The sequence below is a fragment of the Antedon mediterranea genome, chromosome 10 (genome assembly GCF_964355755.1).
Source record: "Antedon mediterranea chromosome 10, ecAntMedi1.1, whole genome shotgun sequence".
Taxonomy (NCBI): domain Eukaryota; kingdom Metazoa; phylum Echinodermata; class Crinoidea; order Comatulida; family Antedonidae; genus Antedon; species Antedon mediterranea.
Window position 1 is genome coordinate 13,432,097 of NC_092679.1, and position 18,055 is coordinate 13,450,151.

General features: G+C 35.7%; 2 protein-coding genes and 1 non-coding gene across 4 annotated transcripts; 2 read left to right on the plus strand and 1 right to left on the minus strand.

The window, feature by feature from the left end:
* Positions 1-1,798: 1,798 nt before the first annotated feature.
* Positions 1,799-6,313, plus strand: LOC140060269 (2-Hydroxyacid oxidase 1-like). Of its 2 annotated transcripts, none has more exons than XM_072106409.1 (8): positions 1,799-2,033; positions 2,457-2,611; positions 4,058-4,325; positions 4,632-4,747; positions 4,893-4,984; positions 5,203-5,364; positions 5,839-5,908; positions 6,056-6,313. In XM_072106409.1, the coding sequence occupies exons 1-8, from the start codon at positions 1,885-1,887 to the stop codon at positions 6,130-6,132; spliced, it is 1,089 nt and encodes a 362-aa protein (XP_071962510.1). In that variant the 5' UTR covers positions 1,799-1,884; the 3' UTR covers positions 6,133-6,313. The 2 variants fall into 2 exon arrangements, with proteins under 2 accessions (XP_071962510.1, XP_071962511.1); XM_072106410.1 differs by having other exon boundaries at positions 2,022-2,137.
* A 1,159-nt stretch (positions 6,314-7,472) lies between these two features.
* Positions 7,473-17,873, plus strand: LOC140060750 (SRA stem-loop-interacting RNA-binding protein, mitochondrial-like). The gene is made up of 4 exons (XM_072107088.1): positions 7,473-7,611; positions 14,661-14,719; positions 15,236-15,343; positions 16,357-17,873. The coding sequence occupies exons 1-4, from the start codon at positions 7,536-7,538 to the stop codon at positions 16,423-16,425; spliced, it is 312 nt and encodes a 103-aa protein (XP_071963189.1). The 5' UTR covers positions 7,473-7,535; the 3' UTR covers positions 16,426-17,873.
* On the minus strand, positions 9,812-9,884 carry Trnav-aac (transfer RNA valine (anticodon AAC)). Its single transcript has one exon. It is a non-coding gene; the product is annotated as a tRNA-Val (tRNA).
* Positions 17,874-18,055: the final 182 nt, after the last annotated feature.

Consider the following 18,055-nt stretch of genomic DNA (forward strand, 5'->3'; position numbering starts at 1 on the left):
TTATTCACATTTTGCATTTACAAATCATGCATTTTGGAAAAATTATAAAAAACGAAAAAAACATAAAGTGATATGGAATGTGTTTGCATTTGTATTGATACTAATGAATACAAATGCAATTTTATGAAAGCAGACAAAAAATGTAACAGGGCCAACAGCCATAAGTCGCGTGCTAAAACGCATAGTGATACCGGACCGACAGACAGACCGACAGACCGACCGACAGACAGACCGACAGACCAACCGACCGACTGACCGACAGACAGACCGACAGACAGACCGACCGACCGACCGACATAGTGAACTATAGAGTCGCGTCCACGCGACTAAAAACTAGCATTTTAGAGAACTTACTTTAATTTTATTTCATTCACTGTTTTTTATATGCAATATTTTCATTTATTTGTACAATTTTAAATATACAATATGTATAATGTATTTTTTCACTAATATTATTTTGTATAAATGGTTCTATTATAGCTTCATCTGTGTGGAGTCTATTTACCTTTATGCCAAATATTTATCTATATCGGTTTAAGAATGACAGAATTACCGTATTTATACTATTATACATTGGTTTGTAAATGAATACCGTACGTTCATAAATAAAGACATAAAGTCATGTTAATGAAAATGAGAAGAAATTACAATAAAGGAGGGTAATTCCCACGAAAGATAAAACAAATGTTATTATATGATATTTATTCAATCAGTGTAAAATATAATATTTAAATAATAAGCCTTCAAATTTCCATACGGAACTTAAACTAGACGGATAACTAATTCTGTTAGTGGCAAGTCTTTTAAATGTTAGCGAAAATAGATAAATAAGATACAAATCCTGTCACAGTTTTCTTAAAAGAAGAAACAATAAAACAAACACAAAACAATACAAAAAACTTAATTTTATTCAAATTGTCATGATCGTGTGCAGTAATTATATAGAAAGAAAAGGTTGTTCAAATTTTTAAGAAGAGGAGCCTACAAAATTTCAAAGCTAACAATTATTTGGAGAGAGACAAAAACAATTCAGGTTACTCCGCACACAGGCCATCTCAATCTTCCTGTATGCATGCGAGTACTGGACATTACACAAAGAATCTATACGATATGGAAAATAGATAAATAGAACCCGTATAACTATACCGTGTATCATAAGGCAATACACAGTGATTGTCATCAGACAAGCGATAGACCCATATGATATTTCATAACCACGGTAAAAAAGGACAAAGTTAAATGGTATTATGGCAGAAGCAGAAAAAGAGGCAGACACCATACGCCGAATGGACGAGTTTCTGGCTATATGCAGAATATGCATAATACAGTTTAATCGTTTTTTGTATCATTCTATCCAGTTCAAACTTTCAAAGAGGTACAAGACGCAAACACTGTCGGCAAGTGCGACACAAAGGGAAAACGTGCATTTCTAATCTCTTTGGTTGTTGTCTCATATCCACATAGTTGTACCATGGAGGAAATATTTCTTCCATGGTTGTACAGTATTTCTACTTTGCGCTTGGGATTATTCCATTTTAGTTATACATTTTACTTACTGAATAAATGAATAAATAAATAAATTGTTATTGTGATACAGACAACACTGTACTTGCATTCATCACATAATAATAATGTACTAATACTGTACATTTAATGCTATTAGAAATTATTTTGTATAAGTTAATGTAATACTGTACATTCAATCTTAGACGTATACTTTTTAGTTGTATCACCCTCATGGTTAATTTCTGCAATCAATGTTTACGATCTTTGGTGAAATTTAATTAAGAGACCCGTAACAAGTTGAGAAAATAAATATATTCAATCCTAAGCAGCCTTTTTGTACAGAAGTTGAAATTTAAAGCCTTTGATTTTTAAGGTACAATGAATCCAATTCACGACAAAGACCATGTTTGTTTAGACGATTTCCAAAAAGTTGCAGGTGAACGGTTACAAAGTTCATCATTCAACTATTTTGCAGACGGCTGTAACGAACAGTTTACATTGAAGGAAAACCGAGAGGCGTTTAAAAGGTTTGTAAGGCTAGAAATATTGTCTTCATTAATAGCAAGAAGCTATAGTTATCTGAGTAGGTTATGTTAAATACAGTAGTGCATGGTAGAAGGGAACTTCAGTTGTAAGTACTTTTACTTATATTACATATCTTTATTTGTTTAAAGTCTATTCTTAAATAGATGATTATGATATTAATTATACAAAGAGAGTCGCTCATGATCAGTAGTGCGAGGTTCACCCGGTTCTGTTTTTCCTTCATTTGGTTTGATGGTTTATAAAACAAACAATAAAGTAAAGGGGAATTCCCATCTATCAATGGAGTGTGTCATATTATAGTATTATTATGTACATTATTTAGTTTAATTTGTTTATACATGTCTTTTAATTGTAAAATTTGTCAACATATTTCAAGCTGTATACTGTATTCAAATTGTTTACAGATACCGCTTGCGACCGAAGCTTCTTCGATATGTATCCAATATAGATTTAAGCACAACGATACTAGGTGAGCCTATCTCTTGGCCAGTCGGTTTATCACCAACAGCTTTTCACAGATTGGCTGATTTTCAAGAAGGTGAAGTTGCAACTACTAGAGGTAACTTACAATATTATTAAAATACAATATATACGGATCGCTCAATAATAAGATGTATAGCACGTATAAGCATGACCTATGGTTTTGAAATATTTGTTTTGAAACATAAAAAACACCGAAAATTGCAGTAATTCAGGTTTAAAGTCAGTATTGACTCTTTTGAGCACAATACAGTAGCTCATCCGTATTGTGTTTCAATATTTAGATCTATGCGGACTGAATTGGACTCTTTATTTTTCAAGTCCGTTAGATTTTGCCTGCGATTTTCAAACTATAGACTAGCATCAGATAGTAAATACGTCTAGTAACTAGCTTTGCTCCTGCTAATTATTGCACCTTTTGTGTTTGGCCTACCCCTGTAAAATTCAAGGCTACGGGCGTTCAATATTTTGATTTCTTTTGATTCATACAAGTTTGTTTCTCTTGTTAATACAAAGACAATTTATATTTTGCCAAACAGGCCTAATAAAATTATGTATACCAGTATATTTTCAAATATCAATTTAATAAAGAAAATATAAATTTTGATTGAAATAATTTATATGATTTGTCATCAAAGTTTATTTTTTTGGAACAATATCAGAGTATAAATTACTAATATACAGATTTGAGTTCTAGTTGCCTGACCATATTGAATGTATCTTCAGGCAAGATGCTTTACTCCCATTGCATCGTCCTTCGGATGGGACGTAAAGTCGTTGGTGGTCCCGTGTATATAATGTAAGTGTATGTTAAAGAACTTGGTTCACTATGCGAACAAGAGTAGAGGATCGTCTGCCGGTGTGCTGATCTGGCAGGCGCTGCACTGCTGGCTGCCGTGGGTTCGCAGAAGACCTAATCGAAATTTCCTCAGTTTCCAGTTAAGCTTGATGACGATAATAATAACCTTACGATTCGATATTATTTATTTCATTTAAACAACATGGTATAAATTGTGGTTACCTTTATTATTCGATGAAATTAACACGTCTTGAAAGGAATACAAATTGATTGAAGTTTAACAATAACAATATGTGTCTATAGGCCTATACAAAAATAAAAACATTAAGACATTTTACAAAAGAAAAAGAAGGGAAAAAACATAAGTTTACACGCACATCCAAAGTGTTTTGGAATGCGCGTAAACGTACAACATACTGATATTTGCACAAACTATTCAGTTCGCGAAATAAAAAAGAGTTTACCCTTTTTGGAAAAGTCAGTTATTTTCAACATAATTCTGTGACAGGGGTCTTTGATTTTTACGAAGAAATCCTTGCACAGTCGAACACAGGGTAGATAACACAAGGAAGATACAGGTTTCAGAATAAGTAGCTTGTTGGAAAATACATTTAAAGGCCCTTCTGACTCTGTTGCTTTGTAATATTGGATCCTCAAAAAGAGGCCGCATATTCGAAATTGGTTTAATGATTAAAAGAACAAACTATATACATTTTTTGTCTGTAGCTGCTGCTTCTGTTGGGTCTGTAATGGCACTAAGCTGCGTGTCAACACGTACAATAGAAGAAATAGCAGCCGTGACACCTCAAGGTGTTCGATGGATGCAGGTGCAATTCTTTAAGCCGCGACAACAACTTGAGAATCTAATTGAACGGGCTGAAAAGGCTGGATACACAGCGTTAGTTGTGACTGTTGATCAACCATTTCCTGGAAAGAAATACAGAACGACGAAAGACAGAAACGCATCATTATTTACATTTACTGGCCATGCAAAGTTAGTACTTTATAATTATTATTATATCAGTATATAAGTAATATCCAAGGTAAAAATCCTCAGTAGAATCCTGTTGTGACGAGTTTAATCCATTGGGTTCCGGGTCATTCCTGAGTGATGGAATGGAGGAATCCTTTTACTGAACCAAATTGTTAAAACTCATTTGGCAACCATTTACATTGTTGTATCCCACATTCATTTGTACTCAAGTTTAGCTAAATGATAATCTATTGTAAATAACCGTATACCTAAATTAATTAACATTTACAATTTCGTTCTCATTTGCAATGTGATATATATTTTTAGTCCAGTTAATATAGACATAACTACGTGCAAGTTTGACAACACAGCAACCTGGCAAGATATCAAATGGCTGAAATCTTTCACAAAATTACCATTGGTTCTTAAAGGCATAACAACTGGTAAGTTGTTTAAAACCACAATAATAATCTCTGAAACTAATTGCACAACGGGTTTTATGCCTATGTATCATTATTAATTGCTTTGTTCATATCATCATAACCTCGCGCTCCGTAGTTTTCTTGACTTATTGGTTTTTTTTTGTAGGTGACCAAGCCAAAAATGCAATTGAATGTGGAGCTGATGCCATATTGGTATCTAATCACGGCGGACGACAACTAGATTATCTTCCAGCAACTGTACGTAAAAATAAACCAATCAATCAATAAAATAAAGATATATTTTCCCTAGCGGAAAAATGCAATCTTAATGTAATGTCATTTACATTGACCAAAAAACCCCGATTATTTTCAAACAACTGTAATTTAAAGCAAAAAAATATTGACATTTTCTGTCCAAAAATGTTTTATTTTGTTCGTTTAGTTTACATTCAACGTTTTATCTGATTTGATACTAGATTGATGCCTTACCTGAGGTTGTTGCTGCTGTTAAAGGTTCTGGTGTTGAGGTTTACATGGATGGTGGTGTAAGACATGGAACTGATGTTTTCAAGGCATTGGCCCGTGGAGCGAGAGCTGTTTTTATTGGTAGACCAATCATATGGGGCTTGACGTGTAAAGTATGTTAACCAGGAAGAGTGTAATTTCACTTTTTCCTTGACGACTTATTGCCGCGATGTTTGAGTGTTGGCCATGAAGACTGAAGACTGTCCATGACGATTGGATTGTTCCCATGACAATAACGCGGCATAAGCTATTTGCACTGTAGTAGCCAAATGTAATTTATAACGCACACTGAGCCTACTGTAGACCCGATGCCGACCTTTCGTTGTTTTGTTTACGATTTGATCTAGTTTTCCTTGTGTGGAGTAAATATTTAACGTTTAAAATTATAATATGGTAAACTTGTTTAGCCTTAAAACATAGATATATATAATATTAAAAACCTTACTTTAAACGTATAACATTTAGCGCCATCAATGATGTATTATGAATATTGTGATTGTTGACGTGATATTTTATGGTTTACCATGACGTTGAGGATTGATCATTTAACCTTTAAAATTCAACTACTGTTTGTTTCTTGTTTCAAGGGATACGAAGGTGCCAAACAAGTGCTTGACATTTTGAAGGATGAGGTGGAGAAGACGATGGCTTTAATGGGTAAGAATTGTGCGTTAATTACTACAGCATAAGAGTTGTTGGAAATTAGTGCATGAGGTAAAACCTCCATGGTTAGTGTGTATTGCACTATTATTCTGTAATGTATTATATTAAACCTTATAACACAGTTCTGATATTTCTTTTTAGGATGTACAAATATCAACGAAATAGAACAATCTATGGTGGTGCATCAAGATTACTACAGGCAGCCAACAGTGTTATGATAATAATTTTTCATACATTCTCATCATTTATAGTAAATGTGGCGGTATCTAATTTTACTTATATAGGAGGAGTGGTACCAAGTATAATAACAGACATCTACGTCCACAGGCGTTCAAACTGTTTCGCTAATGAATTTAAATATGAATCAGAAGTTATAATATAACAGCACCATTATTATATGACATTTGTTCAATTTAAGATATAAAATAAGTTACTGTAATGTCACAGTGGCGAGTTTCTCCTTGCTGATGAATGTGAGCGAAATTTATTATTAATTCGTAAACCACTACCGTAATTTATTAGGATATGTCAATACATAATTCAGTTTCTGTATGCAAGATATGTTGAGCCATTGTGACTGTTTTTTTTCTTATTATTCCTTCATCCATATGGTTGTATTTTCTATTTACGCCGTTTTTCGCACTCTACTAGATTGCGCTTGCGATTATTCCATTTTAGTTATAGGTGATATTTTCTTTACTTACTGAATAAATCAATTGTTAAATGTGTAAACTTTGAATTCAACTTAATACATTTAACATTGTGAAATGGCGTGTATAATGTTATATTTTTATTCCGACACTTGGATTTTTTTATACAACTGTGATGGCGCTAGTTACAATCCATGCGTCAATAAAATGACGTAGGCCTAAATGCATAAATGGCATAAATACGGAGAAAGATGAGTACTTGGGTTCCATTTTGGGTACGGGGGACAAGTATTATGTTATGATATTGTAGTAACAAGCCAGTTGTGTAAAGATAAAGTAATTTAACTGATTGTCGATAAATTTGTTTTGTCGTCAGCAGAAGCTTATTGACAGACAAGGGAGATATAAAACTAGTGTTTATAAATACGTCCGCAATCAATGTTTACGACCTTCGGCGGTGCATTTAGGCCCTATTCAAAAGCCGTAACAACCGGAGATAAGACAAATAATAATCACGACCCATTTCATTTGAACGGTTACACCAAGGCATTAAGGCAATCTAACAACAGGACAGACACAGGGCTTGCCTTGCCAAACTAGCAAATCGTAAAGACAATAAATTCCACCAACATACTCTATGTGTACTATAGGCTGAGCGTGTAACTGGTCGTGTCGCAGCCACATATGAACCCTTTGATCTGCGGGAGATTCAGGTTATTTTCATGATTTCTACTATTTCTCTTTACATAACCGATTTTAATTTAGTTTTTTAGACGGTTTGCCTTTTATTGCTGTACATGGGTTGCCTAGGAAGCGACGATTTTTAGGCGAGACTGAAAAAATTAAAGTTGCGTAAATGGCGCTCCATAGTTAAAAGCGTTCCATACCAAAACACGTTTTATTCGCCCGCCGCGAGTAGATCAGAATCAACATTTAGATAGATAGACAGCATAAAAAATACTGTAAAAACCATGGCTAGTGGAAGACAGGCTGCCAGAAAAGCTTATGAAATATTTGTAGCAAGGTTACCTTGGACCGTAGGACCCGGTATGATACTATGAAATTAGTTTCATAGGTAGGGTTAGACCTAGTTTAGGCTAGGCTATTTATAGGCCTCACTCCACACCAGTAAAGTGTTGGTAGCAGATGCCTGCCGGCGGCTATGCCTACTTCGGGCTAGCCTCTACTAGAGGTCACTAGGCCTAGGCCTAGCTAGGTAGAGGTCTAGCCTAGGCCAGGGCCGTAGCCAGGATCTGTCAAGGGGGGGTTCGCACACTAAGTATTTGGCCCACCCCCATACCTACCCCCCCCCCCGGGGTGGGGCCTGAGGCGAAGCAAATTTTGTTAAATGACACCCCTAGTAGATGGCCGGAAAAGACACTCATGCAGCATGCTACGAATGAGCAAAACGATCGTACTGGGACTCGTGGACTATTTAAACGATAACATTTGTTGCCGTATGTTAGATGCCCGTGCTCTGCGCGGAACCGCCGATTGTTTGTTTGATAAAAATTTGATCATTTACTCGATATTTTGTTTTGCGTTCAAGTTCAATGCGAACGTACGTCTAGGAGAAGCCCCGAAAAAAGCACACTGGGTGAAGGCAAATGCAATTCTTATTATAGCACTATCTATAATATTTACATAAAATAAAAGGGGGAATCCCGGATTGTTTAGTTTTAGCGGCAGCGCTTGCAGCTAATCGCTATGGCTGTTCCTGATGCCAAAACAAAATATTGGTTAATTTTTCAACCAATAAAAGTGCGCATGATCAGTCCAAACAACCAGATGCCCAATAACATTGCAACAATTTGTCCTTCACGTCAAAGGTTAAAGATTTGAATGAGAAAAAAAAAGAATCTCTGCGTAATTGATCGAACAATCTTCCTTGGATATTTGGTCAAACATCATAAAAAAAAATACACCCACTTGTTTAGCGCACAGTAACTGCAGCCACACATTGGAATAGACTACTGTACTCGTACTCTTCTGTGTATAATACTATATCTCGGTTAGAGACCAGTCCCGCCTAAAAGGTAAGCTAGTCTGCCTTGTGTAATAACAGTAATACCAGCACACTCTCGGCCGATTTACAATAAGCATTGATTTTAAATGCACTTTTATTTTACGTTTTTACTTTTAAAATAATAATCGCCTGCATTTATGGGGCCGGGGCAAGTGGCACATTTCTTTAATGCCATACTACATCAATCTATACTATTCTGAAGCCGACCGGACCTAGCGGTTCAGGTTCTTTCTGGTCTGGTCTTCCGATGTCCTCCCTTCTCCGAGGCCCACCTCCACCATACGGTGCCCGCCACTCCACTCGAGCCTCCATCGAGTGCTCCGCTCCAGTGGTTCAAAGCAAGTCGGAGCATGCGTCCTTATCACGTGGGCGCACATGCTGTCCACTGGACCGCATCCTAGAGGGCATGACGTCTTCCGCAAGGCCGGGGTGCTCACCCCTCCCTTCTCCCCAGCCACTACGGACTCCTTCGGACTGGCCAGGAGCACCTCTTCCTCCATCTCGGTCACATGTGTGGTGCTAATGTAAAACAAGCACGAATGTGCAATACTCGGGGTACAGCGAAAGAAGCTGTAATGACGTCATAAGACCGGATGTAACGTCACATACACATCAAAAACCGCGCTACCAAATACGGCTATACGATACCATCTTCGAGACGTCATATGGCTGCATCCGGTATGAAATTAAAAAATCCGGCTCTCTATAGCTTTGAGGACATGTCCCTATATTCATGCTAAATCCGAGCTCAATACTACAACGAATAAGGGAGGAGTAGTACTTTATAAATTGCACTTTTTGCTCAATAGTGTCCGGATGGAAGAAGAAGAGGAAAAGATGAGAGAGTCCTAGACTCAGGTACCCCGACTAATAAAACGATATATACTCTATATCATTTTACGTATACAGTATATTTCACCATAAAGTTAAAGAAAAATAGGTTTCGCCAGGGCTCGAACCGGGACCTTCTGCGAGTTAAGCAGACTTGACAACCACTACACTACGAAACCTCTTACACCAAAAATGTGGGTTACACAAAGTTTTTTAATCCATTTAAATTACAAATAAATTATTATGTAATAAGCACAAAGCAAGATAAACATGTGTAAAAGTGATAATTACCGATTACATAAAATAAATATTTTTAAAAATAATAAAAATAAGATATACTGTATATCATATTACCTTATCAGTACTTTTTACCATAAAGTTGAAAAACAAAGGTTTCGCCCGGGCTCGAACCGGGGACCTTCTGCGTGTTAAGCAGACGTGATAACCACTACGCCAAGAAGCCGCATATAACTACATAACGCTGTGGTGTGTGTCACACATTGTGGCTTCTTAATTAAACAAATTAATTAACAAAAAAGCACGAATGTGCAATACTCGGGGTACAGCAAAAGAAGCTGTATACAGACGTATACAGTTAGAAAGTAAAGAAAAATAGATTTCGCCCGGGCTCGAACCGGGACCTTCTGCGTGTTAAGCAGACTTGACAACCACTACACTACGAGACCTCTTACATTAAAAATGTGGGTTACAGAAAGTTTTTTAACCCATTTAAATTACAAATAAATGGTAATAAGCACAAAGCAAAATAAACATGTGTAAAAGTGATAAATACCGATTACACAAAATAAGTATTTTAAAAAATAATAAAAATAAAATATACTCTGTATAATTATCATATTGCGTATACAGTACTTTTCACCATAAAGTTAAAAAAAAAGGTTTCGTCCGGGCTCGAACCAGGTACCTTCTGCGTGTTAAGCAAACGTGATAACCACTACGCCAAGAATCCGCATATAACCATATAACTACATAACGCTGTGGTGTGTGTCACACATTGTGGCTTCTTAATTAAACAAATTAATTAACAAAAAATTAAAAATCCGGCTCTATAGCTTTGAGGACATGTCCCTGTAGTATGTTCATGCCAAATCCCAGCTCAATACTATAACGAATAAGGGAGGAGTAGTACTTTAAAAATCGCACTTTTTACTCAATAGTGTCCAGATGGAGGAAGAGAAGGAGAAAATGAGTAAGTACTAGACTCGGGTACCCCGAGTAAAAATGGTAGGTTAACCATGTCTGAGAAGGAAGAGAAGATAAACGTGAATACTTAATTGCTAACTGAGGATTTGCAGTCTGCACATCGATACAGATCGATGTCCAAGGCCTCATATGGTGCAATGTTCACACATACCCCATGATACCACACATCACAACAGTCATATTGTATCATAAACGAGCCGGCCCAGGGCTGGCGACATAAACAATACAATGGTCCCGCACCATCATCTGTAGGTGAAAAAGAAGGTAAATTAAAATCAATTAGCCATTTAGGAAGCTGTCAATCCCGAAAGGGCTTCAACTTGTCAGGATTTAGAACAACCAGGGTTATTCCTCAGCTTGCAACAAGCAAGAACTAATAACCTTAGTAACAATACCAATTCCCCAATCGGTAGCGTTGTCAAGAACGTAGACTTTGTCCCCACATTGGTATGGACATTGCAGTACTCAAAGATCATAGTCCCGTTTCATTCTCTTCTGAGTTTGCTTTAGCGTTTCCCTAGCGACGTCATGGGCGTCATCGATTGCTTTCACTCAATCTGCAACATAGGTGCCTACCTCCAGCTCATCAGTGGACCTGCATTCTCCAAACATAAGGTCAGCTGGTAAGCGTGAAGCATATTACAGCATTCATTATTGTGCGATTAAAATGGCTCTACTTGACCATTAGCCGCCATTCGGTTGCTTGTCGTCCAGGTCTTCTGGATCTGTAAAACTTTATATAAACATGCGAACAATTCACTTTCACCTTACTTTTATGTTTACTATAATATAATCCCCTATAACTATCATATTTTTCAAACTCCCTAATAGCTCTGGGTAGAGTAGAACAGTGCTAGTGCAGGATGTGTCTACCTACTACTCTGGCCCTGCACCCAATACAGAACTACAGCATGCTCTTAGGCAAATCCTTAAATGCCTTTCTTTCTAGTTAAGGACAGCACTCCATCTCACCATTCCTCTAATTGTCTCTCCCTCATGTTGAGTAGAGGTCTCTAATTTAGCTTGGAGGACTGCAGGGAGGTCATCCTCATTAAAGCATTGGTAGAAAGCTTTAATGATTTGCCCATATCAGCATCCATTTCTATAAGATTTACATAAAACTTAGCCGCCGCACCGTCTAAACACCAAGTAAGGACGTCCTTACTTTCACAGTTCTTGAGTTCCTGCTTATCTATAAATGAAGCTAACCGTTGCTTAAAAAAGGACCAGTTGTCTCTCCTCCCCCTAAACGTTAGAGACCTAGGTATATCCTTTTTACGCATCCGCCTACGTTCTAAAGGACACTGTCTGTCTTCATAGTGCCTCATTGTCGGGGTAGTCCTATTAGACATTCCCCTGCACTATGTCTCGGATTCTACTCCTGCTTCTATCCGTATCGGTACCATCCCTACTAAGGTCACTATCACTAGTCGATGGAGATCGCTGGCGAGACCTAGCTTTAGACCTAGTGGTTTTAGATTGTCCCTTGGGAACTCTTTCCTCCTCCTCGTCCCTAGTGCTAAAACACAAATCTAAGTTTATTGGATATGGCATTTTGATTTAGGACTTCCTCCTAGCAGGTCCTGCAGTAGAATACGTACCTGGTATGTCTAATAAAGGAGTGGCATAGGGCGATGCGAGGATGTGATATCGGCCACTCTGGCCCCTGTCATTCTGCCCCATATGACCCTCCCATATCTACAGATGTTCTCCTGGCCATTCTATTTTGTTTTTCCAACAGAGGTGACACATTGTCATTCATTTGACCTATTCCCCCACCTAAACTTGGATTCGGTTGAAAATCCAGGTATTTCACCAACCTGGCAGTACCAGCTAATCCATGTATTTGAAATATGTTTAGAGGACATAATATTGCCGTGGGTGGACCGCCATTTATTTATTTTCCCTGCACTTTTCTTTCCTACATTAGGAACTCTGTGAAGGTCGTGTATCGAGCAAAAGTTAAATATGTATTGTCCCTTGAAACACACAAAAATGAAGGCCAAAATATAATAAATTTTAATTGGCCATATCAAAGCAATATTAAAGTTATTCACTTTAAGTCTAAAATTCAAGCCAAAAACAACAAACAATTTTACGTAATTAACAGCTAAATTAATTTTATTACATTTCGTCTAGTCGCGAGCGAAAGTAAACAAAGATTTCAAACCATGAGTATACATTATGCATGATGTTAATTAGGATTGTTTACAACTTGTCACGGTTGAGAAGGTGTTTTCACACAGATCGTGAGGAAGTTTTATGATTATGCATACAGAGTAGCCAAACAAGCGCATTGCATTATGAGATATGTTTTGATCGAAAACTTTGACTGGAAGTCAAAGTTACTTTTTGAACCAAAAAGCGTCTGTATTTCAGTTAAATGATTTTTTTTTCGACTAATTTTTGGTGAAAGTTAATAACTATTATGATACAGTAGTTCATTATTACCCACTTTTTTTCGAAATCTTTTTATTTTTATTTTTTTTGGAATTTGACAAAGGGACAATACATCTTTAATCAGAACCTTAATAATAGACATGATCTACAAATGGGCTCTATCTCACTTTCTGCTTTTGTGTATTCTGTGTTCCTAAATCTAGTTACAGTGTGTGAAAGATGTTAATGAGCAAAGAGTACAAACAATACGGATTAAAATACTGATAGGCGTACAGTAGTAATAAATGTAGGCACAACAGTATAATAAAATATCGTCAATGCAATAACACACACAGATATTGCGAAATGGTCGTTGGAGATACAAATATAGTTAAAATATTTCACCAGCAAACCTACAATAAAAAGCAACTAGATTATTAAGAAATACAGTTTTACCACTAAACCTTCCTCCGATGCACAGAAAGGAGAGCAGTAATGCCATAGTAAAGTTAACACAATATAATACGCACAGCCAGTATAATTTCTCAAGATGAAAAACCTGACTGACGGACGAAAAAGATGTTATAAAAAAAAACAATCAAGATTAAAATTAGTGGTGCCACTCAGTTCAATGTCCACGCCTAGTACCCCACTAGGTGATACAGCCTAATAAACTGCCCACTAAATACTTCAAATAGCAAAAAAAATACAACTCTAATCAGCAAGTATCCAAATGCCACAATACTGCGTGATTAACTTACCAGTATCTTTACCCTTCAATAAATTTATCCACTTCAATGCACTGTAGTGTAAGTACAACAACTTTAATAGGTTTTACAGGACGAAATATCTCGCGATCAACACGATCACGTTAAGAATGGCAAACCCGGCAAAAAAAAAAGAATTCCGAGCTTTTGCTCGCAGCGCCAATGTTGTGATTTTTAGTTAGCAATGTAATGGCTGAATAATTAAAGCAACTAGGCTGATCAGTCCCGCTTTCCTAAGAATCACACAAGGTATTCGATAAGCAAGTCCAAGTATAGGTCAGTGTAGTTCCGTCTTTTTCTCTTGGTTGCCTGTTTCTCTTGGTTGCCTGTTTCAAATAGACCGGTTCGGGTGGCGTCGAGGTCCCATACCCCGTGTATGCAACTCAGGCTATCGGGGCGGCGCCCTCGTTCGACTGGAGGGGTGGTCTGTTCACCCAGTGGGCACCATTCACAACACCATACACGACCGTTTTGAAGTGCGACCCAAATGTAAGGGCGTGTGGTGCAGTGTGTTGGACGTTGGACTACCGATCGTCAGACCTAGGTTCGAATCCAACTCTCGCCGCATTGCTTGTATCCGTAGGCAAGATACTTTACTTACGTTGCCTCTCTCCACCCAGGTGTATAAATGGGTACCCAGTTAGATCTAGACACAACTTTGCGCTGGTTACCGGCTACATTATGGGAGTATGTTTCCATACGTGTTTGATCCCAAAAAATACTGGGGTAATAATGCTTGTAAAGCGCCTTTGAGCATGATTACTCATGAAAAGGGCGCTATATAAATGTGGTATTATTATTATTATTAAATGATTTGTAGTCCAGTCAATATCACCTTCAACTTAACACTTTATTTTCTTTATTTTCAGAGGAACTGCGAGGTTATTTTAGTCAATTTGGTAATGTTAGAAATGTGAATGTTCCATATGTAAGTATTGAAAGTATCAAAATAAAGAAACAAAACAATGTATTTAAGATCTAAAAAGAAAGCCAAAAGCATGCTGGTTTAGTGCTTATGCTTATCAAAACATTTAGGTTGTACAGTATGTATTAGTTCTTGAGCCAAACCTTCACACCAAATGACATACAGTATACCACTAACTAAAACATGCAAAGTACAGTATTAAGATACCAAGAAGTCCTTTATTTTACATTTATGCATGTCTAAATATTACAGTTATACTTATGAGTCTCAGCACCCATTCTCGTAGTCAACCTGCTATTTAAATAGTTTTAGTATTGAGCCTAAAGCTATATTCACATGATGCCTTCAATATGATTTTCTATTATTTAACAACATGGCATCGTCTTTTGTTCCATGTGAAGCGGAAAAAGTGCTAATGTAGCTTAATTCCAAGTAAATATTCTATTTAATTTTTGAAATTCAAGTTTTACTACATGAATGATGAATGTATTTAATAGTTGCGATGTTAATTTCTTTCAGGATATGAAGACTGGATTTTCCAAAGGTTTTGGTTTAGTACAATTTCAAAACATACAAGACGTCCAGAATGTGCTGAAACAAGATGTTCACATTTTAGAAGGAAAAAAGGTAAGATTCAAAATTGGAAATATTACAGCAATGGGGTCATTGTAACTGTCAGTAAGTAATGTGGAAGTGACTACGTATGCACAGAGTCAACATTGTTTGTACATTTGTACAGTTGTTGTTATTTAAATCAAGTTTTAAAGTTGTCGATGTCTGTAAAGTTGGTTACTAATAAACTGTAGTTATAAATTAAAACGCAATTCGCTGTAGAGGACGTAGATGCAAAAACATAGTGGAACTAGGGTGAGAAATGATAGAAAAGGTCAAAGTCTACTGTTTATACTTTTATGTATTTTGAAAATATTATTTGGTAGGTCAATTTGTGGTATTATATTTTTAAAGCTAGTTACTTATTCGCTGTAGAGAGCATACATTTTTAGGTCATGGAACAAGGGTGATAAATTATAGAAGAGGTCTAGGGTCAACTATTAATACCATAATGTTTTGAAAATACTATATAGTGTTATAACATTTATAAAAGCTAGTTACACATATTGTAAATGCAAAAAAAAACAACCATGAAACTAGATTGGGAAATGGTAGAGGAGGTCAGGGGTCATCCATTCATATTTTGAAAATTATGTAGGTCAAGTTTTATATCGTTTATAAAACTTTCTAGTTACTTATTCCTACCAATGGCATAAATTCAATAATCATCATCATTGGTAGTCAAGAATCACCTATTCATAAACAAAACAAGATAGTTGTTGTACAGAGAACATGCAAAAATGGGGTAAATGCAAAAAGACACAAAACTAGGGTAGGTTAAGGGTCACCTATTTATACTAAATGTTTTGTTGTGTTACAACGTTTATGGTATAAAACGAGTTACCTATATTTGCTGTAGAGGGCAAACATTTAAAAAAAATTACAAAACTAGGCTTGGAAATTGTAAAAAATGTCAAGGGTAAATATTATGTGTAATATGATGTTTATAAAGCTAATTACTTCAGTTAATTTACCATAAAGAGCGTAAATGAAATGTGTTACTGTACTTTTTTATGTATACTTTCTAGGTCCATGTTCAACAGAGTGCTCAAGGAAAACCAGAAAAACTTCAAATAAATGGAGACTTTATTGGCTGAACAACAAATTAAAAATCAGAATGTTGCATTCTTGTACTGTTTTTGTTTTTTAAAACGAATAACTACGAATGTTGGACTATTAGCTTTTTCAAAAAGAGGACACAAACATAATTGGTAATAATGTATGGTGACCCAAGAACCAAAAAAAGGGCAATGGGATAAACAAAAACAGATTCTGCAATCGCTCCATGAGTATATTATATGAAATATATAAATCCAAAGCAAATTACTGACAATATTAATGACAATGCTGTGGGTATCAGTGGCCAGGCTATAAAAACAAATTCAATATAACAATAAATCCAACTATATAATTGTAATATAACATTTTTGGTAATTTAATTATTAGTATGAATACTATTAATACTACAGTAATACCGTTTTCTCAGGATTATTTAAGATCTGAATAAATGAATTGAAATATTAAGTATTAATACTGAAAGTCAAGCAGTATGTTTGTGTATGCAAGACGCCTATCCGTGTAAATGTTGCGAGGACACAGCGAATTCAAGAAGCAAAATAAAAATCTTTTAGTTACGTTTGTTACCCCAGATCTGTTTCCCCACGAACGTAAAGTTGCTACATACAATATATCATAATTATAATATGAATATAATTTAGAAAGTCCCATGTATGAGCTTCTCCAAAATCTTGACACCTTTATTTGTTGACATTAAATGTACAGTATAAGCAAATAGCAATATTAGTGCATAATAATTGAATTTTAAAAATCTAGAATATTGTTTGCTTCGTCTATTTGGGTTTCCACCTTCCGTTCAAGCTGTTTGATTCTATCTTATCTATCTATCTAAGTAAAATTGTATTGCATCAATGGCCGATGTTATCTGTTCCGTAAGTGCGTTTTTTAGAATAGATGCAATAATTTCTAGGTCGTTCTTGCTTCGATTTAGTTTCCAACCATTGACTTAATGTCGTCCTAATTCTTTTTGAATTCTTCATTATTGGAATTTCGCGTTGGCCGTTGATTCCATTCCATTGACTGGTGAATTGTAATACCTTACGTACCGAATAAATAAATATCTGACAATGTAACATCACTTTAATATGTACATTTCCAAATTTTTTAGATTCAGTGAAGTAAGTAGACCTGGCCTTACCTTAAGTTCAGTTAGAATTGATCAGACAGAGAGCTTGTCCGTCTCATGACATCCTTTATTTTTTTTTTTTTATTCTTTATTAAAAACAAACCAATTGGCAGCAAATCTGCTGAATTGCATGGTAAGGGACAATATACATTCAAAAGACAAGTAAAGTAATAGTCATCATTAAACAAAATTATCGCAATTACAAAATATAATATGTAAATGTAAACATAAAGTAAAAAAAATATAGTCTTATTGCAAGGATATAGTATATACATTATTACTTAATTACAGTATAAAAATATAATCTTAAATTTAAGTCGCAGTATTTACATTGATTTCTTAATTAAGGTTTACATCAGTCGACAATTAAATAATTACAATTATACATTTACAAAAACATTAAATACAAAGTTAAATGAGAATTAAGAATAAATTGAGTCAAATTCAAGAAATTTCTACTAGGCTTATATGTCAAATTAATTAATATTTGGTTACATTATACATTTATTTTCTTTTATTATTTA

Excerpts from the sequence above, each read along its gene's own strand:
- LOC140060269 (XM_072106409.1), top strand. The coding sequence starts at position 1,885 with ATGAATCCAATTCACGACAAAGACCATGTTTGTTTAGACGATTTCCAA. Across the intron at positions 2,612-4,057 it reads TGAAGTTGCAACTACTAGAG|CTGCTGCTTCTGTTGGGTCT; the intron begins GTAACTTACAAT and ends TTTTGTCTGTAG. Across the intron at positions 4,985-5,202 it reads TAGATTATCTTCCAGCAACT|ATTGATGCCTTACCTGAGGT; the intron begins GTACGTAAAAAT and ends ATTTGATACTAG.
- LOC140060750 (XM_072107088.1), top strand. The coding sequence starts at position 7,536 with ATGGCTAGTGGAAGACAGGCTGCCAGAAAAGCTTATGAAATATTTGTA. Across the intron at positions 7,612-14,660 it reads ACCTTGGACCGTAGGACCCG|AGGAACTGCGAGGTTATTTT; the intron begins GTATGATACTAT and ends CTTTATTTTCAG. Across the intron at positions 15,344-16,356 it reads ACATTTTAGAAGGAAAAAAG|GTCCATGTTCAACAGAGTGC; the intron begins GTAAGATTCAAA and ends TATACTTTCTAG.